Source organism: Lycorma delicatula, chromosome 11 (genome assembly GCF_047948215.1).
Source record: "Lycorma delicatula isolate Av1 chromosome 11, ASM4794821v1, whole genome shotgun sequence".
Taxonomy (NCBI): domain Eukaryota; kingdom Metazoa; phylum Arthropoda; class Insecta; order Hemiptera; family Fulgoridae; genus Lycorma; species Lycorma delicatula.
This window is the reverse complement of record NC_134465.1, coordinates 779,963-804,071: the sequence shown is the minus strand read 5'-3', so window position 1 is coordinate 804,071 and position 24,109 is coordinate 779,963. Positions and strand designations below refer to the sequence as shown.

The 24,109-nt window shown below is 28.7% G+C and overlaps 1 protein-coding gene across 1 annotated transcript in view; it reads right to left on the bottom strand.

Moving 5' to 3' along the window:
• Nucleotides 1–18,122, bottom strand: part of LOC142332332 (endochitinase-like) — a 41,103-nt gene extending 22,981 nt beyond the window's left edge. The window contains exons 1-4 of the mRNA XM_075378711.1: nt 18,005–18,122; nt 17,612–17,897; nt 10,571–10,790; nt 2,551–2,930 (exon numbers count right to left, since the gene is read on the bottom strand). Coding sequence (XP_075234826.1) covers nt 2,551–2,631 — 81 coding nt within the window. The 5' untranslated portion in view covers nt 2,632–2,930; nt 10,571–10,790; nt 17,612–17,897; nt 18,005–18,122. The remainder of the gene's footprint in view (nt 1–2,550; nt 2,931–10,570; nt 10,791–17,611; nt 17,898–18,004) is intronic.
• Between the last annotated feature and the right edge of the window lie 5,987 nt (nt 18,123–24,109).

Below are 24,109 nucleotides of genomic sequence, written 5' to 3'. Positions count from 1 at the left end.
CATTCTGGGAAGTATCAATCTATCTCACAATTTACAAGCAAAAAAATCGATGTTTAATCAGTTAATTACATCATAATGGAAAATTAAAGTCCATGTCAGGTTTGAGGTTATGGTAGGCATTATTAGGCTTGATGTTGCTTATTTGTACAACATACATATAGACTTGGAAAAGGCATTTGATAACATCGACTGGAATAAAATGTTCAACATTTAAAAAAATTTATAGTTCAAGTACAGAGATAGAAGATCAATTGCTACATTTACAGGAACAAAACTACAACAGTACAAATCGAAGAACATAAGAAACAATTTAGATCCAGAGTAACAGTGCAAGGTGGAAAGATAAAGATGTTCCAATTTGCCGATGATTTAGTAATTCTTGCCAAGTGTAAAAATGATTTAGAAGAAACAATGAATGTAATGAATGACATCCTATACAAGAATGTGTGTGTGTTTTGAAAAACAAGTCCTGGGAACGTATCCAGTAACTGATCAAATATTTTATTCGGAATGACTTCATTACATTGCAAGTCCCTTGTAATGAGTTCTATTTCAATACGCTATGTTTAATGCCCTGTAAGGATTGAGGTATTTAACTTTATATTCAGATATATTCTAATGTTAGAAACAAGACAAAAATAATGATTGGGTTGTTATCCTTATCTTTTACATTCCTTCAGCTGTTGACAAATTGTTTACTTTAGTGTAATTCCAATATTATGATCACATGCAGAGGTGGTATAAATTCTACAAGATCTCTATTGGACCAAACAAAAAAAATAATTTCTTACCTTCATGAGACAGATGTCAGAATGACCAACATGCATGGTTACAAAAAAAAATTGAGTAGTAGGATATTTGCAAATGAAAAATATTAGGAATTATGCTTGAAAAGTATCATTAGCAGCTAATAAATAAGAAAACAGAAATATATAATGAAGTTTATGAAAAGGGAAGTTTTCTGTTAACTTGCAAGAGAAATTTAATTGAATCTAGTCAATATGTTCATTTGTAAAATACAGAATTAAATTTCCAACAAAAATGTATAATGAACATGTCTGATAGTCAATGGTCACTGATGCAGTGTTCTCTGAAATTTCGGTAATTTTTAATTTGGAATTAATACGGTAAGAATATGTTTGGAATCGGCTAAATTTCACACTTTTAGTTAAAATCAATAATTCTGTTTTAAGCTTTAATAATTAAATTTGTTAATTTGGGATTAATTGTTTACATCTACATCCACAATAATGTAACAGAGTCAACATTTTTTATATTAAAAATAACCAATTTAAAATGGTTATTTAAAAATTTTTTGGTTAATGATCTAGTAGAAAGTTTTCAGTATCTGGACTAGATCAAACACCAAAGCTGCAATTATCAAGGGCAAGTATTTAAATGCTTTATTTTAAATACAATTAGAAACTGTATACTGTAATAATAATAATTCAAAGTATTCAAAATTAAAGTAACAATAAAATCATTATAAAATTTATTTGATAACAACCATTCAAAAGTTTTGAAAATAGAAGACATGAGTACGCAATCAGAGAAATATAGAAAATAAATTCGAAGACGCAGCAACTGACAGTTGATAGTAGCACTATAATTACATTATATTCTGTAACATTTTACATTTTGGACACTGAATCTAAAATAATACTTTATTTTGATTTACAAATTTTTCTTCGGATATTTTAAGTTTTTTTTTTGAGATAATATTTTTTTGTATTATTACATAGAAAGATTTAAAAAGTTTATTTATGTAAGTTATTTCATGTAACGAGTAAAATTTTTTTATAAAACAAAATTTATTTTATTATGCTTTCAAAATTTATACATATAGAAAGTCGTTCTATATTGAATATATCTTCCAAATACAAGATTTATAAACATTGTTATGGGTATATATTAACAGTGTGAGTTTGATAACGAAACTTTGTCGCATGTTCATTCTGATGAAGTGAGTGCAAGACTAAAGAAAAATTACATAAAAAACAAAGGCTTCAACATAATACTGGTATGAATTCCGAGGAATTCATACCAGTAATAATGTTTACATATGCAAAATACTATACTCTTATCTTCTCCTTCCCCAAGTAATGCATCAAAGAGCTGCTGATTAGGAGACTCAGGTACTTCAGCCAGTTTTTGTTCAAGTATCTTATGTGAATATAAGTAAAAACTGTACACTGTAAGTAATAATAATAATTCAAAGAATTCAAGATTAAATTAACAATAAAATCATTATAAAATCTGTTTCATAAAATAGAAATCATGAGTACATAATCTGAAGAAATATGGAAAATAAATTGTAATATCTAATATAATTCTAATATGGAAAATAAATTCTTGATAGAAACATATAATTAGATTATATTTTCCAACATTTTAAATTACAGACATTGAATCTAAAATAAGGTAAGTTTAAAAATCCTTTATTTTAATTTACAAATTTTTCTTCAGATATTTTAAGTTGTTTTTTCAGATAATATTTTTTTGTATTACATAGAAATATTTAATATATCAAACAATTTTACCCATACATACATAGCCAACCACATCTAAAGAGATGATAGTCCCCCGTGACATCACATCTGAGCTGCAGGGAACAGGTGAAAATAATCTCATTTGAACTGTTCAATTTTTAGAATGACTTGCATCCATGTTTTTTCATAGATAAGAACACCCTTAATGAGTCTCCTGCATTTTTTATTTTAAATATTACTCCATAGCTTCTTCAGCATTATAAAACAAACTTCTGATACTATTATGGTTCTAAGTTCAACAAATTCTGTCTGTAAATTCCCTAGCTATCCCAAATCACTGTAACTATAATTTTTTTTTCCACCACTGCATTTACCTGGTCTTGCAATGAATGTGCACAACTTTCAAGATGATGCTTGAACTCTTCTACATTCACTCGTTTCCTAAAAAATACAATCATTTTCAAAATTTGTATAAATAGTTCATTTTGCATCATGTTCAACATTTTGAAAGAATTTATCAATCTCTGTTTTGTTTCCCTGTAATAATTTACATATCCACCCTCTTGGAATTTTTGACACTGATCTTTCAGTGATGTTATTCATAACATAATTACCCTAAAAACAACATAATCATCTATGGATTTCTGTGCCCTACTTGCAAAAGTAATCGCATCACATACCTCACAGTCGGGAGTACAATGATTTTCTCAAAATGAATGAGGCCTTACTAGTAATTCAAGGTAATTATTTTCTCCAAGTGCATCGTTCTACAATATTATTAATTGCAATATTACCTTCATTACGGAAAATTAATATTGAGAAGGAAATTTAATTATATGTATATAATTAAAGCGCAACAATAAATGTATTTGTAAATACATTTATTGTTGCGCTTAAAAGAAAATAGCCATGTAAGAAACTAAACTGTCATTAGAAAATTTAATTTTTGTTAATGCTACTAAATGATAACTGCTTAATTTGCTGTAAACAGATGAGTTACAAAATATAATTACTTCAATGACAAAACACCAGTTTCCTCAAACAAATAATTGTTAGGATATAAACAAATAGAATTCCAGCTTTTAATGTAAATTAACTTTTCTTTCTTTTCTTTTTCCTGTTTAGCCTCCGGTAACTACCGTTTAGATAATTCTTCAGAGGATGAATGAGGATGATATATGTATGAGTGTAAATGAAGTGTAGTCTTGTACATTCTCAGTTCGACCATTCCTGAGATGTGTGGTTAATTGAAACCCAACCGCCAAAGAACACCGGTATCCACGATCTAGTATTCAAATCCGTGTAAAAATAACTGGCTTTACTAGGACTTGAACGCTGTAACTCTCGACTTCCAAATCAGCTGATTTGGGAAGACGCGTTAACCACTAGACCAACCCGGTGGGTAGTCATTTGACCTAATTTCATCTAAATTTACAGCGACTGAAATTATAACTCTAACTGTAGAATAGCTTGGAAATGTTTTAGAATGTAATAATGCTTCACATGTTGTTTAAAACTTGACTAAAACGAATAAGCCCGATCCATAAACCGGGTATTTTATAGTCACAAACACTTGAATTAACTGGTAACTTGGAACTCCAAAACAACCAGTAACACAAAGGTGAAGTAACTAAAAACAACAAAACCGCTACGTTTTAATTGCATTATTTTATTTTAAATAAACACATTGCTGCTTTTGGGTGGCAGTATCTGAGGACTAACTTCACAGTGATATGAATGATGCATGCAAGTTTTTGGTTAAGATTTTTTCTTGGTAAACCCCAAACCAAATTACAAAATTAATAGATAATTCACAGATGAGTTCCAAAATCTTGTACACATTTGCCAGTATTTTACTGGTAGTTCGCTATGCTGAGTGTTCATTGTCTTTAGCTGCTATACTTATTCTTAATTCCTTTCAAAATTTTAAAAAATAGTTAAATTTTTTCAAACTTGATTAATTAACTTTTCATTTTTATTAGTTAAGTTAGATATGTTGTGGACTAATTCCAAAGCTTACTCAGTACTAAAAACAAAATATCACATTTACAAAGTGTTCTATGATTTAAGTTTGTAAAATAAATATTTAAACTTCAGAGTGGTTAATAATGGCATAGATGCACATGTGATTTGTGCATATTTTGAAAATTCATTAACTTTGTTCAGAATCAAATATTGCAATTTTTACTGTAATTTGATATTGTGGTAAAATTAGATTTTTGTCCCAAGCCTCCCACCAGAGATAAAAAGCCTCAAACTTTCAATAGATTTAAAAGTTTGAATTTAAAAAAAAAGAAAAAAAGAAGGGACACTTATCAATGTTCGTACTCTAGCTATGGTGAGTATGGTGGCTTATGTAATAATTTAAAAAAATCAATTCGATAATTTGGGACTCAGGAGGGTGAGTAATGAATTTGCAGTGCTTGTTTCTGTATTATTTTTTGTTATTTATAACATTTGAAAGTCATCAAATTCACCTTTATTTAAAATGTACAGTACTGAAATTAGAAGTCTAGCTTTGAAATGGTTTGTGTATTACATGCAAAAAAAGAAGTAAATGCATAAGTGTGGGTGTTTGTGTGAGCAATAACCTTTGGGTGAATTGTATAATCGCTAGGGCTCTGTTATTAAGGACCTATTCTATTTATAATTTTTATTAATGATCTATTTCACATAAATTTTACAGTAAGAGAAAGCTCTATATATAACTTATGCAGATTTTGCTCTAGTACATTCATCTAAGAATATTTTGATAAGTTGCAAACTGATCTGGAATGCATTAAACATCAAATATCTGATTTTTTTCTTTAACATCTGCTTCTAGGTTAATAGTTAGCTCCATTAATATACCAGAATGTTGATCGTGCTTGTATTCAATTACAATGTCATAACAATTTTTAATCATATCTTGGGTGAATTCTATTAAATACTTAGTTGATGGTGGACGGCAAATTATCAAAGAATTTACATTTATGTGTACGAGTTTTTGTTTGTTTATAGGCTTTAAAAAATGTTATTTTTTCAGATGTTTTTTAACAAATCTGCTATAGTTCATTCAAAATTAAAATATGGATTGCATTGCTGCGGGTCAGCTTGTTGTCCATCTTCATCTGATTATAATTTTGCAAAATGCTATTTTACAGATAATGTGTGGTGCGAGTAGGAAAACATTCTTCCCTTTTCAGTAAATATCTGTATTTTCCATTAGATCTCTTTATTTATAAGGTCTTCTAACCTTTTACAAATGAAGTGGTAATATCTAGGTGGTGATCGCTAAGGGTGAAAGCTATTATATATAACTTAGCAGACTTTTACACAAAATGTTACTGTTGCAAGGCCTTATTGTAAATTGTTTCAAAACGTTTAAATTTAACTTAAAAGGGTGGATATTTTCTGCTTTACAATTGACGAGATGGAAGCACTTTATTCAATGGTGATTTAGTCTATAAATGATTGGTGTCAATATTCTGTGTGTGTGTGTGTATGTGCATATAAGAGAGGAAGACAACTGGGGTGTGTAATAAAACATTCACGTTTTATTTTAATATTTTTCTCACTACACTTGCTGATTTGATACACCTACCTATGGACATCTCTTTTGCTTTGTAGATAAAATATTTTCATATACGACTACAGTAATATCCAAAACAGTGGGCATATTAATACGATAAATATCAGTATGCCACAATAGTACTACATTGCTTGAAATTTGACATAACCTACAAATGTCACCTGAACTTTTATCTAAACCACTTTATTCTATATTAACACATGCTTTTTTCATCACTTCCCAGACGAGTTTTTAAACTATATATTTGGTTTCTTGAGGCCTTTTTTGTATTTAACTAAATAACAAACGAACGACCAACTCAAACTATTTACAGTCATTCATACCCAGTGCTTACTTGAAGCTCCAATAATAATTCTAGCAAAGAGGCCGAAAAATGAAAAAAATACCCCTCTAAGAGCCAGTATTAAAAATGATATAAGTATTTAAATTGCTCAGAGGTAATACTAAAATACGTGAAAGATAATCTTTCGGGGGACAAAATTATTATTATATTATTACTAAATTTTGTGTACTAAACCACGATCAATTTCATTGAAGAACAAGATAAATTTGAAAGGATACATTAGTTGTAAAACAGCTTGGCTTCTAAGCGGTATACTTATAATTTCTTAAATCTATTGCAAAGATAAACTTGCTTTCAATTATTTGCAATATCTAAAATATTAAATAAAATAACTTATAAATAAATGCCTCTTTTTCAAATTTTTTTAAACATTATATATATAACCTATTCACTCCCAGTAAAATAAGGATTCCAAGTAGGACATCTAAATCGGTTCGACTGCTGAGTCGCTATGGTGGAACAGATGTACACTCTCCTTTACATTACACTCCTTTTTGGACAGCGTAAAAATACATACAGATATGTACACCAATATTCAATTTTCTTTCTCAAAATGAATTTTTACTTTCAGAAAAATAAAATGTCATCCAGTAGAGGGAGATTCAAATCCCTTCTTGCTCCATTAATTCTGTAACCTCCTACCTACACCCTTAACCCTTATGTTCATACCCAACTTTACCAACGTTGTTTCGCACCCGGATACCTTCTTACTGTTATATTCCAATTTTTTATATTTCAATAATAGAAAGTGTTTCCTTTTTGTTTATTTTTATATGTCAACATCGTTATCGAGTACCTGAGTAATTCTAGGAAAATAAAATTGCTGTAGAAACACAAAGACCAGTTAATACTTGCCAGATGACAGTAATACTTGCAGTCAAACGCAAAAAAGAAGTTAAGGCAGCTCCAATTCGTGATCTGTGAACAATCCTCAATGCAAATGTATCTCAGATGTATAAGCCTATGGAGAATTTAATGATTGATGAGCAGCAATAACCTGTTTGAGGTTGCACAGGATTTACCCAATATATGCCTTTGAAGCTAGCTGCTGTGTATGGAATCAAAATTAGATGGATCAACTGTAGTTAAATTTGCATATAAAACGTATACAGTACATAAAAAAATGATTGCAGTATCATACACTACCCTATTATAATTTGTAAGTTCTATGGGATACAATGAATCGGTACAAGTAAACAGGATAATTCCGGTATAACCAAAGTAATATTAAGTTGCTCAAACAGTAACAATCAAACAAACTATAAATAAACATAAAACTTACAAAAACAAACGATTTCTGCCTTCCGATAGTAATACAGATTAGTATTGGGAAGGCATTACAAGAAATCATGTACAAAACTGAATAACGAATTATGAAGAACACAAAACGTAAAGAAGAAATGGCTTTTTGAAACGTCTGCTCATACGTAGAAAATTCAGAAAAACCAGGGCAGTACAAACTTATGTGCAAAAAAGTAAAAACAGCAACATGAAATAAGTTGATGTATTAAAGAAACTACCAGTAAAAATAGTAAAGTGTTATAGGAACAAGAAAATGTATTTGAAAGGTGGAATAGGTACAACACTGCTCAAAATGAGGCCAAGTAATCTTCTTATGAAGGCTGTAATTAAATGGAAAAACCTGAAACAGAAGCAGCAAACCTAAAATTGGAAGTTTTATTAGCATCAACATAACTGATTAATTCTTAAAAGAGGATTTCAGGAAATAACAAAATTATGTAATGATAACAGTGGGATATTGTCAGATTTTCTTAAAACAATCATGATTCCATTTCCAAGAAACATTGTGTTAAGTTTTAATCTTCTCTTCAACAGAAAGACCAAGTAAAAAAAAAAACACACACACGATTTAAAACAAAATAGATTTACAAGGAATAGAGGCACTGCAGATGTGATTAGGCTAATCAAAACTATTAGTAATAGGTATACAGGAAGAGGAAAGGAATAAGTATAGTGTCAATTAGAAAAACTAATGTAAATAATAAGACAAAAACAAATGTAAAATCCAAACATACAAGATTAATTAGAGAATTCAGCTGAATCGGGAATTAGTTATTAAAATAAAGGATGCTCAAATTAAGTTTAACCTAGGAAGAGGAATAAGCAAGGATGCTGCCTTTATTTAATGTGTAGTTAGGAGATATGATCAAAAATGCTCTAGAATATGAAAGAATAAATCTAGGAGAAAGGAAAATAAATTGTAAAATGTTAAGTGTTGTTGAATATTGTTTTTTTGGAGATGAAGCATATGATATGCAAAATTAGAATACATTATTGCTGAATAGTGACAATGAATGTTAAGAAAACAAAAGTAATGAGAGGTTAGGAAAAAATAAGCCCATGAATATCTACAAAAAAAGAATAAAACAGTAATGGTGAACAATATCTAGAAATACTTAGCACAAACGGCTAGAGTTAATGCTGATAGAAGAGTTACTGAGGGTATGATAGGCCATCCTGTATTGATCACATTTTCGATCAATTTTATATTAACACACAATGTTTCTAGTGCTGTCATTCTGACACATTTTAATGATTATAGGGCTTTTGTCATAGCTATTAATAAGGACAGAACCCAAAATAATTTGTAAAGGATTTTAAAGGGTCCTGGATTAAGATCATATTTATATGAACATGACTGGAGGGAAATTCTTGATGTTGATTTTCAGTTTAATAACTTTTTTGATTTAATAATCAATCAGAATCTGTTATTTATTTTAAGTCATGGATGAATTTGGGCTGCACATTACCATATCTCGAACAGATGGGTTGTATAAGATGTGACATAAAAAGAATGAATACATTTAGTTTAATTAAAAGATAGATGTGTGGATTATGGCAGCTAAAAAATTTTTAAAATGCGAGGAATTACCTGCAAAGAATCAGTTGAGAATTAAAAAAACAGTATACTTCTATGCCTACTACTAAATAAAAAATATATGTAAATGTTGTTTCTGATAAGATAAAATTGCTAATATTGTTAATGAATATGGTTCTTGGAACTACTCTATAATTTTTAATGTACTACATTCACAAAATTTTATGGTAAAGTTATAACTTTTACAGATGATACTGCTCTAGTATATTCATAACAATCTTGATAAGTTGCAAACTGTAATGCAAGTGATCTGGATAATTTAGGCTTATGTCAGTAAATTAGTTCATAACGCTTTAAAATAAAATATCTAATTTTTAATTTTCCATATACTTTCGGCTTATTAGTTCCATAAATATACCATAATGATGACTGTGCTTATATAAATGCAACTGTTAAGTGAAATATCAGGTGAATTTTATTATATACTTGGGTTATGGTTTATTAAATTTAAGTAAGTTTTTTCCACTCTATCTTCTTCACCAAATCTACATTGTCCTAGTTAATTTGAAATTCAATTATAGATTGCATTGCCAAAGATCAACATAAGAAAAATAATAGAGGTGTGAATTATGGCAGCTAAAAAACAATAAAAAATTATTTATTTCAGTAGGAATTACCTACCGAAAGATAGTGGAGAACTATAAACCTAGGTAATACCTAGGTTCTTTAACTGCCTGCTGGGTAGTGTAAGAAGTACCTGTAATCTTATTTTAAATTTAACTTAAGAGTGGATTTTATATTTTGCATTTGATGAGATGGAAGCACTGTCTGGCATTGTGGCATTGACTTCTTACTAAACTGTATACTTATAATGTTGTAAATCTATTCCAAAGATAAACTCTATAGGTTAATTAAAGAGAATTAAATTTGTATATTGTATAATTTTTATACATATATATATATATATATATATATATATAGCCTAGGACACTCCCAGTAAAATAAGGAATCCAACTTAGTCATATGACTAAATTGGTTCAACTGTTGTGCAAACAAACAAACATACATACATACATATATGTATATAAACAATCTAAATACATTACACTCGTTTTTGGGCAGTGTAAAAATTGAGATACACCAATGAACTGTTAAAAGCTTTTTCCAAAAAACTGTCTGCCTTTTAAAAAAAATCCTGTCCTTGAACCCACCTTCAATTTATAATTAGTACAAAGTAACTGTGTACCACCTTAAGGGAGGTACAAATAATGTTAATTTTTCCATTATGTTAATATAACAATATATATTCTATAACATTAAAAACAAACCTGCAAATCCACTTCTAATAACACTTTACTCGTACATCCGTCCAGCTTTCCTTTCTAATTACATGCTTCACTTTAGACCTGAAGAATACATGTGCTGTTGCTGCTTTTTGAGGTCACAAATCAAATTTTATGATCAAATAGTAAATGTAATCATAACAGCAAGTGTTTCCTTAAACCCAACTGATGCAGGGATGATATAATACTGCCTATTATTGTGTACCTAATTAACAGGATTTGTAATTGGATCTCATCAGTGATCAATGACAGCTGATTGGTGATTATAATTATTATTTATTACGTTAGTTATGTTATGTTAATGTGCTATAAACTAATACTATAATGCCAGATTAAACTAATGGTTAAAACGTAGATAGACATTGGCAATATAAGTTGTAAAAATGTTTGATTTCTTAGTAAGCAGTATTATATTTTACTTGATAATGTAAATCCATTTCATGTGTTCTTGTTGCTTTTTACTATCCTGCCTAGCGCTATAGCAGTGGAAGTTGAAAGTATGGTAACCCATCAAAATAACCTTTTAAATAAAAACTACAGTGAGACAAGAGGATGGTCTTACAATATTACTCGATTGTGCTCTGGAAAAATTAATTGCAGAATATAATAGGAAAATACAAATACTTGATAAAAATGGGTGGGGGGGGGGGGTTAACATCTTAATACTTAAATGTAAATGTTCTACCATTAGCTGATGATCTGGTAACTTTGGTAAAAGACTTTAGATAGAGAAAATGAAAATCAAGAACTAGAAAAATGTGCAAACAAAATTAGGCTACAAATTTTATATAATGGATTCCAATAATAAAAGTAGAATCCAAACGGTGAAAATTTCAGAATAAGAATCAATCAAGAGTCAAAAATTTAAAGCAAAATAATTATGCTGAACATGTTTTAGAAAAAAATAAAAACCGGAACACAAAAAATCAAAGTAGCTTTCATCTTACAAAATTTCTTAGGAAAATCTAATAATTGTAACTTTACGGCCAAAACTCAAAATAATACTGCTAAATTAAGCAAATCTGAAGAATTTTACCAAAATTTTTAAAAGTCTTACAATTAGAAAAAGAACTAATTTTATGGTCACTTGACTGGAATGGATGAAAATAAATTAATGAAACAAATATTTAACTTTTTTTTAAAAAAAGGAAAACCAAATAAGCTAGTTAAAAAAATGTAAGATCTCAAATTATTAAATATTTCCACAGAAGTAATTTCTTATGAAATCTTTCAGAAAACTAATCTTTCAAGAAAACTAGATAACAGCAATAAAGTAAGCAATAAATAGCAAGATGATAAAGCAAGCAGTAACGTATGCAAGGTAATAAATAGCAATAAAAGGACTAAAATAAAATAGCAATAAGATACGTTTCTAACTTTTGAAATGCACTCTAGCTTATCAGAAACAAAACTGAATCAATATGTAATGACACCCTCAGCTATTGAATCTGCACGTTTTTTTTTATTTATTAGTTCACATCTTATTTGCATTGACAATAAGATTCACACATTTATACACTGAACCTAATTGAATGACTAATTACCAAATTTATCAGGAACATGAAAATAAAAGATTTTAAGACAGATTAGCTTTATAATTTCATCCAGATTAGGATGCAAAATTAAAATAACTTGATCAAAAATTTTCTCAAGAACTCTTATGACTTGAAATTATAACTACAGTGGCTTCTTCAAAACAAACAATATAGCACATTCAGAGTTGTATCATTCATTGAGTTGTAACTTATTCAGAATTGTATCTTACTGTGCAATATCTTATCTGTAAAAGCATTCAAGAAAAGAATTTCATTTAAAAACATTTCATTACAATGAATAAACATTGAAACACATTTTTTTGAAATGATTGCCTTTACATAGTAATTTTTAATATAATTTAAAACATAATTTCAAAGACACTTAATGCTAAACATTGACAATATTAATATAACCATCTATGATCTCACCATTTGTGTTCCATTTACTTCTGTTGGATTATATAATTCTATGATAGTTTATAATTTAAAACATTATGAAGTGTTTATAAACATTATCTTAACACTAAAAAAACAGCTGAAGTTCATTACTGTTTGAAAGACCTATAGAATTTCTTAGGAAAAATCTTATAAAAGTTGTAAATATACAAATTTGTATTTAGAGCACGTAACACTTTTTGGCAGTAACAGTAGATAAGAAATCCAGAAAGAAACACAACAGAACCTTTAGAATTTTAATTACATTGTTCAATGTTGAAGATTTTGTACCTAATTAAAAAAAATTAGTTTAAAACATTTGTTCTCAAAGTGGGCGATAATGCCCAATCTGAAAATTGGAGGCATTCAAGCTGTCTAGGAAGGTGATGGCTGATAGGAAGGTAACAGCAAAAATTATGTTTTCCTGATATTTCAAATTAAAATTAAATACTTACTAAAATATTTTTCAATTGAAAGCTTTGTTTTAAAATTATTGTATTGTTATACTGAATACGCTATCACTGTTATTATATAATTATATATCATTCATTCTGTGAAACCTCCTATGCGCCTCAAAAATCAATTTTGAGTTGTATATCACTGGAATCAGCTTTTCAAACTTTACAAGTCTATGCGGTGAAAAAAAGAAATCTCCTAGGTAAAAACTGAATATTTCTCAAATTTAGAAACCTCTTGTGTAACATTAATCCATACGGGAGTTTTCCTCTATTTGATATCGTTATGTAGATGGCTTAGGGTGAACTATGTTATGTGAACCAGATGTTACTTAAGAGATTTCATGCAATCAGCTGTTTGTACTTGTTTGTATTAATGTGGTTAATGGTTTTTTGTTTTTTATGTAGATTTAACTGTGTTTTATTAATGGTTTTCGTAAATAATCAATGAAAATGATAGCTAAATTTAGTACATCCTAACCTTAAATTGAATTATACAAATTATATTAAAAAGGAATTGAAATTAACTTACCAGTAAATTTTCTTGTTGCTAAGCTCAGTAGAAGTTCCCCACAACTAAAAATGGGATTACTTTTATTCATATTTTCAAAAACACAGTTTTACTGGTCAAAATTTACTGGTAAGTTAATTTCAATTCCTTTTTAATATAATTTGTATAATTCAATTTAAGGTTAGGATGTACTAAATTTAGCTATCATTTTCATTGATTATTTACGAAAACCATTAATGATACCATATGAAATTTGTAATAATTTTTTCCCTAATTATGTTATTTGTTTAAGGTATTGACCTATAAGCAGAATTTGTTTCAAGATTCTTTAGAAATAACTTTTAGTACTCAGATTAAAAATCTGTTATGGTTACATTTTTCCTTATAACCTAAAGTATCTTATAATAGAAAATTCATTACACATTTTTTTGTTATGATTTTGTTGTATTATGTTCTTTTTCTAGAAACCCAAGGGGCAACAAAAGATGAATTTGTTAATGAAATTGAAACAGAAGCAGTCCAGAGCTCCTGTCCTTTAGACAAAACTGGTAAGTCTTGATGTTTAAAAGATTTTTTTAATTGCAGTCTTTGCAGCCATTTTTACACACTAAATTCAATCTATCCTTTAACTTTATTTTAATAAGTTTAAAATTGGTAATATGTTCTAGTAAGCTGATAATTTCTTGGTAATTACTTTTTTTTAGATGTGCACTTTGCACATCTAACATGCTGAATGCCTTGCGTGATGATCCTATGCTATTAAGTAAACAATATAAATCGGTTAAATAATATCTGGTAGCTCTGTCAACAAAATAAAATTCCAACATTCATAAATTTTTGTTCACTACCATATTATTAGCTTTTATGATTTTTTCTTTCAGGTACCCCAGATCAGTTGAAGGTATATTGAAAGCAGCGGTAGGTGCAAATGCCAGTATCGATCGAATTAGTTCAACGAAATGGATCTTCTTTTGATGAAGCCAATGAAGATAGAATCCTTTTTTGTAATTCGTTGATACCGATTTCAGGTAACACTGCTGTCTATATATTTTTAGATTCTAATAATGAATATTCACAAGACCAGCTAGAGTTTATTGATATAGTTGTCTCAAATAACACACCAAACAATAATTCAAGAGCTATTTCATCATTGGTTGACTGAGGTAAATTCTGAAAGACCTAGTATTGAATTGACTGTTATTTTGAGGAAGTTGGCTCAAATATTCCTACTGCGACTAACACCTCTTGTGAGGAAGTAAATAAGGTTAGAAAGCCAAAAAAATTAAGTATTGCCGAGATAAAAAAACATGAAACATAAATTTAAAAAAAAACAAAAAACATAGAGCTTCAGGAAAAAAGTATTTAGGAGATAAAAGAGTTGGAAAGGTTGTAGGAACACTTGTAAAGGAAGCTAGATCCCTAAAAGGTAAATGTAACCGTGTCTTATTACCTGAACCTTCGAAAAGAACGAATCAAACTTTTTTGTGCACTACGGTATCTGATACCAAGCAACAGGAAATATTTAATCATTTTTGGCATAGTCCTACCTCTTGGAAAGAAAAACAAACATTTGTGACAACTTTAGTTAATTCAAGGCCCATTATTAAAAGAAGAAGCTGCACACATCTCAAAAACGTCAAATTGGAGGGACATGACAACCTACTGGAAAATGATGGTGGAGAGAAGATAAGGGTATGTAGAATTTTTTTTTAGACACTTGATCTTGGAGAGGATACATTTAAAAGATGGGTTTATAGATCAGGACAACTCAATAAGATAAGTGAGAATGGAGAATCAATTGATGAATTAGATGGACAGACTGATAAAATAACAGAAAAGAAGCAAAAGAGAGATTATAAAAAAAAGAGATAAGTCCCAATAAGTGACACAAAAAAATCAAAATCTCCAGGAGCTTAAAAAAGTTATAAAGATTTTTGGCCCTTCTATGATGGTCTTCCATTCATTTGTGCAGGAAAACGAGGAACAACAGAACATGTTAAGGTAAAAAGAAATTTAAAAAAATGTAAAGAAAGGTGTCAACAAATTAATATTTTTAATAAAATAATATTATATTGTACATTTATTATGTAAAACTATAATGTACAGAACTGTTACTTTAAACTTTTAAGAGTGTTTTTATATTTTCACGGTATACTAATGAAGCTACAGTTATTCATTAGTTTTATTTTTAGTTGGTAAACCTAATTGTAATAATTCAATACAAAGTTTAATTTTTTGTTTATAAAAGTCTGATTAAGTTATAATATAAGTCAGTAGGATAAGAAACTAATTAAATATTCCTTGTAATGTTACTATATATTTTTTTTTTTTATCTTTTAACTGTTACTTTAATTTTTAAGAGTGTTTTTATATTTTCAGTGTACTAATGAAGGAATAGTTATTCATTAATTTATTTTTAGTTTGCAAGCCTAAAGGTAATTAACTAATTAAATATCTCTTATAATGTATTTTTGTACTGTTATCTCTATGTATTTTACATTCTATCTGTGCAATTACTTTGTTTCCTAGTAATTTCAATAATTAAGAAAAACATTTTATAATATGGACCTAATAATATCATAAACGTACTAGGTTTCAGTTTAAGAAAAAGGCAGGCAAAATTAAGTTTCTAGGCAGACAGATGTTTTTCAAAGCATATTTTTCAACTATAACTAAAACATCCAAGAATAAAGTTCAAAAGGCCCTATGTAGCTGATCACCATTGTTTGAAATCACCTACATGGCAAAACAAACACATAGTATTTTTTTAATTGTAAGAAATCTTCTAAATAGATGAAAAAAAGAATTTATCTTAAAAACAGGTAATTAGAAATTTTAGATTAAATTTACGATATAACTGTAATATTGCATTCTGTTAATTCAATTCCAAAGGTTTTTCTGCTCTCCTGAAAAATTTAGGTCTTTGCAGGTAGGAGGTTGCATAGAATGAATGATGATGTATATATATTGTTATATAACTATACAATTAAATATGCATTTTAATTGCTCTCATTTAAAGTGTAAGATTCAACTCAGAAATAGGATATGCCACATTTAAAAACAATTGCAGTTGTTTTTTTTTTTAAGAGAACTACAATTATTATTTTTAACAGATGGTAAGTTTTAGGCTAGAAACGTTTTGATTCTTAATGTGGGTGGTGGGTGAAAAAGTTTAAGAATCAATTGTTTAAAAGAACATTATTACATAAAAAAAACAAAAAAAAAAAAACATTGTGAATATTTACACTGTACAACTATGCTGGCCAGGGGTTTGTCAAGCTCTTCATCATTTGGCCAATAACATTTTACTTTACTTTATAATCTTCAATTTCCAGGATCTTATTCTGCACATTGTTGTGGAATCATCATACTGTAAGGAATTCTGGTTGGATATTATCTAACCCAAGCCTCCCTGCCGCCACTGAGTTAGTTATAATTTGGTAATGGAAAGAATGATCTACCGTAATTATAAGATATAATGTTAAGAATTAATTAACATATAGTATTTATTAAACACATCGAGATCAAATGTTAAGTAGAATTTTGGACAAGTGTTCAAATGACATAACCTGAGCCTATTATCACAAATAAAAATAAATTTTGCATTGTTTTGTAAAACGGAAAAGTTAAAATTTGTTTTAAAACAATTAAAACAAAATTTCATCCCTTGGAGAAACTGATTCATTAACCTCTTCATTTTTTCTTCCTATAAAAATCTGAATTCTAGTTTTAATTCTCTAAATAGGATTTTTTTACATTTAATTTTAATTAATGATTCTATATTAGGGTTACAATTTGACTATCAGTTTCAGATTAATGCCTTAATAATATTCAAAATACTTATTAACATGGAAATTAGAACTAACAAGCATAAGTAATAAAACGTAACTTCGTTCATAAAAAATATTAAAAAAGTTTCAGTTAAAAGATACACCAGAATTAGGTCTAAATACACTATAAACATAACGTCTTTAAAATTACTTATAATTTTATTTAAAACTATTAGTATGTTTAACTGTAAATAATGTAAAACGGGTTCAAAAATTCACATTCATATTGTGTACAATTAACTATACATGTCATTACTTACTTTTAGGTAAGGACCACGACGCAAAATAGTATTTCTTTATTAGCTGAAACCAATCAGTCAAATTATTTTTCTATCAAATTCTCTTAGTAAGCAACAAGTAAGATTACTTGGAATAACAAATTAATCTAAATCGTTTAACTGAGAAATAGCCGTAAACAGTACCGTTACAAAGGACGTCAACAGTATACAACCATGTGAGTTGATGTATTTAACGCATTCTCACGTCGCTTAAGAGAAAACAATGTTAATCTGCTGCCATTTTTGATGCGTTTTTTAAAAATCTACCCTGGAAACAAGTCAAGTGAGTGTTATAAATGGATTAAAATCAGCATTATTCTGGAACTTATAAAAACCTAATAATAAGGATAGATTAAATTAAAATACTATACTTACATTATTTATTCACACGAATTCATTATCTTTTTTCTATATACACATACATTTTAATTTTTTTATCCAAAATTTTTTTTATTTCCATCAAATTACTTAGTAGAGATTAGATAGGTATCTGTTTTTCTTTTTACAGAGATGTTTCTCAATAAGCATTATTGCAATATTTAGCAGAGTTAATTTACTATTTTTTTTTAACCTATCTATATATATATATATATATATATATATTAATAACTCTCCCTATAATAATATTCTCCGTATATTAACCGAAGCGAACGGGTTTCTTAAATAATTTTGAAGTAATTTTCAGTTTCAGTAAACCTTATTATCTCTAAATAATTAATATATTAAATTATTTATTTATTTGTATACTCACATACGCGCGCACAATTTTAATTATAAATAAATACTGAAATACACTATTCTATATAAATATAATTTTTTTTTCTCACTCAAAATCTCTTTTTGCTAAACCTTTGTAATGTTACGATTCGGCTGAATGCGAATAATAATATAATAGATATATGCGAATAATATAATAGAATAAATCATTTTTAACAGCAAAAATAAACAGTATAAAAGAAAAAGATGGCTTCTGAACGATATAATGAAAGAAAAAATTAGTAGTGTGGTAAGTTTGTACGTATTGGAGACTGTGAGAGGGAGTGTGCACAGAGAATGGAACAAGATAGGTGAGTGCATTTGACTTTCTCGTTGTTCCACCTGGTTCGTCAAAAACAACTGCGTATGTCAAAATGTGTTACGTAGATGAAAAATTATATTTATTCGGGAGTGTGCACAGAGAATGGAACAAGATAGTATTATAACTATTGAGTGCATTTGACTTTATCGTTTTTTTACCTGGTTCATCAAAAACAACTGAGTGTGTCAAAATGTGTTATATTGTATTGTGTTTATTATATTATTAGTTGTTTCCATTATATTAAGCGATGTAGAGAAAATAAACAAATCTTACATAGTAATATTATTTAACATTTTCTTTCTGATAATTTATTAATCTAACAAAAGTGTTATTAACGACGTTGTCGTACAGTAAATGGTTATTTCTTTACGATCTGTAGTGGTGTTTTATTAGAAAATATTTCTAAATGTAAACTAGGTAAGTTCTTTGAAATAATATTTTGTAATAAGAAAAATAGTACTCAATTAAATAATGGTTAACTTATGGGAATTTAATGAACTAAATTTTTATAAAGTACAGATTACTTTATAAAAATATGGAACTAAAATAATTTGCTTTCAAGTAAGTACCGGTACACTAGAAGAGAATAGGTACTTGCTTGAAAGCAAATTATTCTTTTGTAGACTAAACGTTTTATTTACGTTTTAATAAAATAATATTATTATGCTCTTCTTACTAATTATTTCGGATATCAATATTTTATTGAAGTTATATTTTTTGTTTAAAAAAAATTAGATTTCTGTTAATAACAAAACCTTTTGCCTGTGTTTACATTTGGTGATTAATAAATTAACTATCTATTTTAGAAAGTAAATTCACTTTGTTCTTCAGTTTGAAATACTTAGAAATATTTTCTTACTTTTCTTGAAACTTACATTGATGTGTTATGCAGGTCGGTTTTATGTTAGATGGTCAGACTTACTATTATTTTTTTTTGACAAAAATTTAACTAAATTTTTTATTCTGATTTTATTTTTCATAAACCGTGATAACTTACAACATAATAAATGAAAGCAACTTTTAAAATTCACTTGTATGTGTTAACTAACGAACATAGTTAATGGTACATAAACGAGTAATGCTTTCAATTATTTAATTTTATCTAATTTTTCAATTTATATATACAATTACATCCGCGCACGTAAACGTGATGATTCCACACACACACATATATATATGTACATTCGCGTGCGCGCTTTTATACCTTTTTTTTTGGTAAATATTACTAAATATTTTTATTTTAATTTAAAGCAGAAATTTAAAAAATCTAATATTGTAATTAACAATAAAAATATAATGTCGCCGCGACCGTGTCACAGAAAGCGTACTTCCTTGCTACATAATACACCAAAGGTCTTGATTAGTATCTGAAGAATTTTCCACAACTAGACTGTAACTTCTTCAATAGCTAATTATTTTAAAGAAAAATAGCTGAACTACAAATTATTATAGATTATAAAAAAGATTAACGAGTGGTACATAAGGATTTAATGATATGATTTCACTATTTATACATTTATATAACTTAGCCGATTAGTACGTTAACAGTAAGCACATCTACAATAAAAATACGCGCGCCCGCAAACACACACACACAAAGAAAGAGAGAGATTTATTTTTTAATACTATCAAAAAGTAATGTGTGAAGTTTAAGGTCTCGGGATCGATTTTTAACTTGGACACCCCTTTCTTTTTCCTGTTTAGCCTCCGGTAACTACCGTTTAGATAATTCTTCAGAGGATGATATGTATGAGTACGAATGAATTGTAGTCTTGTACATTCTCAGTTCGACCATTCCTGAGATGTGTGGTTAATTGAAACCCGGTTGAGTTTCAAAGAACACCGGTATCCACGATCTAGTATTCAAATCCGTGTAAAAATAACTGGCTTTACTAGGACTTAAACGCTGTAACTCTCGACTTCCAAATCAGCTGATTTGGGAAGACGCGTTCACCAACCCGCTGGGTTAACTTGGACACCCCCAGATCACAAGGTATTCACATATGACTATCGCCTCCCAAAAAAAAAATCATTACTGATGGTTCTAGATTTAATTCTTGGCTTTAATTATCATTAAAAACCGATTTACATGTTGAAAGTTTGGAATTGATTTTCGTTTTGGACACAAATTTGCATTAGTAAGTCGTACCCGCATGTCGTTCACTAAAAAAAAAGAAATATTGCTGTAAACTAAAAGGATCAATTCTTGGTTACAATATACATAATCACATGCTCAATCACTATTAATAATAGTGATTATCACAATCTATTGGTTTCTTATGCAAATAAATATTTTTTATATCTACATTTATACATAAATTCGTAATAAAAGATTTTAAAAACCTACTGATATACTGAAGGTCTGCGGTTCGACTCTCATGTTAGACACCACCACCGACAACTGTTTAGCCAGGTTTCGTAGATAAGAATTGACTTACAAGGATGTTTTCAATAATTTCAATCGAAATAATCTTCGCGATTAAAAAAAATAAATAAATCTGTGATGAATCGATTACAATGTTGAAGTTTAATTTTATATTTTGGTTCGGTTTAATCATTTTATAAATAATAGTTATATACATAACATCGCTACTGAACAAGGCTGACACTGCTAATGACTGTCGTAAACTGTCTAACTTTAAACGCTTGTAGTTTAATGAAGTGAAGAAGGGGAAGTTGACTTTTAGCAACAAGATGTTGCCATTTAGCGTATCAAAAAAATTATTGTCTTTCGCGTTACTAAAACAAATACTCAATTAACCCATCTTAATTAATTAACAAATATGCTTTATTTTTGTCTCAATATAAACAATTTAGGTTACCGAATTTTGTTTTTTTTTTATAAAACGACAACCTAATGAGAAAAATAATAAGACATGAAATAATTGTTACGACATTGATCTCAAATACAACACACACACACACACACACACACACACACACAATATTTCATGGCAGGTACTAGCGCCTTTCTCTTCAACCCGAAGGAATAGTTATAAATTAAGGAATAATTTATGATGATGATAAAATAATAAGGAAAATCATTTTATATTGAAACGGTTTTTATATTTCCTTGCATTTCAAAAATACTAAACAAATGGTTAGATTGAATACATCATTACTTCGCAAATAAGAATCATAATTTTTTCATAATCCACATTTATACTTCACAGTCACACATTTAAATTCGAATAAAAATAACTTTAATTCTAATTCGTAACTTTTATTAGAATTTAAATGTGTGAATGTGAAGTATAAATGTGGATTATGAAAAAATTATAATTATTATAAAGCTAGTCGTCGATTTTTCTTTCTCGCCATAATACCTAAAACTTCATCAGCATTAATTCTATGCACCGACAAAGAAACTAACGAACTTAATCTTTCATTCATCCCCACAGATTCGGGATTGCGTGTAACAACACGCAATCGTTTTGACTATCTTTATTGTGGAGAACGAGCGTTCATTATTACATTTTGTTACCGGAAAATTCGCTAAAACATGTAAGATATAATGGATATTCGGCAAATATTCTTTACTGCAGAGATCCAATATTTCACTCACTTCTAAATCGCATTTTAATTTTAATGATCTCTTCGCACCAAATAAGATACTCAGCTTGGAGGACTGATTCAAAACATTTAATATCATAATACATAGCTAAAATTTTTAGTTCATCCACTTTTCCAGGGCTAGCTTAACCTGGCAAAAGAGTTTGAAAACCTTTTGAAGATTCTTGGAACGCCGTCTAGCCGTCTACGCATGTGTTTGGAATGCGATAAGCAAGTGTTGCATTTCTTTCTGGCTTGCGGGAAATTCCTAGTAATCAATTATTTTTATTAGTATTGCGTCAGAGTTAGCCCGACGCTCACACGTCGAGTAACGGCGGATTAAGGTATATAGGAAGGGATTAATGACTAGGAAGATGATTATGTACCGATTTATCGGTACATAAGAGATGTTGTACATTACTTAAATTTAATATGCTAAATTTTTTTTTCTCAAATTACTAGATTTAACCCCTGAATGATAAAGTTTAATGATTGTCGGGCGATGGGAGCTGCAGCCCCCATCGCCCGACAATTTTGGCGGTGGCTATAGCCTCTCTCACGTAGCTAGCGAGGGGTCGCTAGCTACGTGAGAGAGAGAGAGAGAGCGAGTGAGAGAGTGAGATTTGGTGAAGATAGCTCAGTGGTAGAACAATAGAACATTTATTGTCTAATCCAAAAGTTGCTGGTTAGGATCCGTAAATATATTTCCTTCCTTAATGGCGGTCGCAACGTTTCAATTGTAATTAGTGTCTCTTCTTCAGTAATAGAGTCTGAGAAAGATGTTCTCAAAATTCGTTATCTACCACCGGGTTCAGCGGATTATATACTATCTATAATTATACATTCTGAATTACTTGCTGTAAGTTTTTGAGAATGGAGGTCGGATAATCGAGATTTTGATAAATGCCAATCGTAGAATATATTTATTTTGAATAGATTTACTTGTTCCATTTTTTTATTATTAATTCATACAACAGTTGAATTGTACAATAAAACTAGGCCTATTTTACGGATATGAAACACGGAAGTCCGGGTAATTGAGAATCGGATTAGTAAAATCACTGAGTGTTATAGTAATTGTATCGTTTAATTTTTTTTGTAGCACGGCGATCCGAGCGGTAACGTAATCGTATATTCATTTTTTAAGGAGTAAAGCATGGTTTTTGTATGAAAATAAATTATTAAGTACAGACTATAAATATTTATAGTTTTTACATTTTTATTTAAATTATTATCTAATAGTTTTTTTTTTTTAATTATCTGATACTACAAATCGTGCTTGTGTTGTGATTATTTTATCATAAATAACGCTTGAGTCACATATATTTATGATACATGACTAACTATATATAAAGATTTTAAACACCGCCAGAATGTCTTTAAAATAAGTAATCTTTTTATTACTGAATAAATCAATAAATTTACTCGGTCATCAAATTTTGTTGTTTTACAAATACTGTTATAAAGAGTTCCTGTGGGCATTAAACTATGTAAACTACCGGTAAGAGCTAAAAAAAAATTTAGACGGTTCCGAAACTTCAAAATTTTCCGATTCAAAAATAAAATGTTAAATATCGTATTCAATATTCGTTAACACCTCGGAAATCAATTTAGTTAAAAATTATTTCAGATGATGCGATTCTGATCGATTAAAACGAACTGTCGGTTAGAAATTTCTCTTTTTGTTGTAAAACTTATTTATTAAATAAAAAATACCATTTTAAATATATTATTATTGTAAATATTTTAAAACTATGGGACATAATGAAATGTTTATTCGAAAATTTAAACCAAATAATTTTACGTTAATATAGAACTATCAGTAACAAAAAACGACATTAAATCAAAAT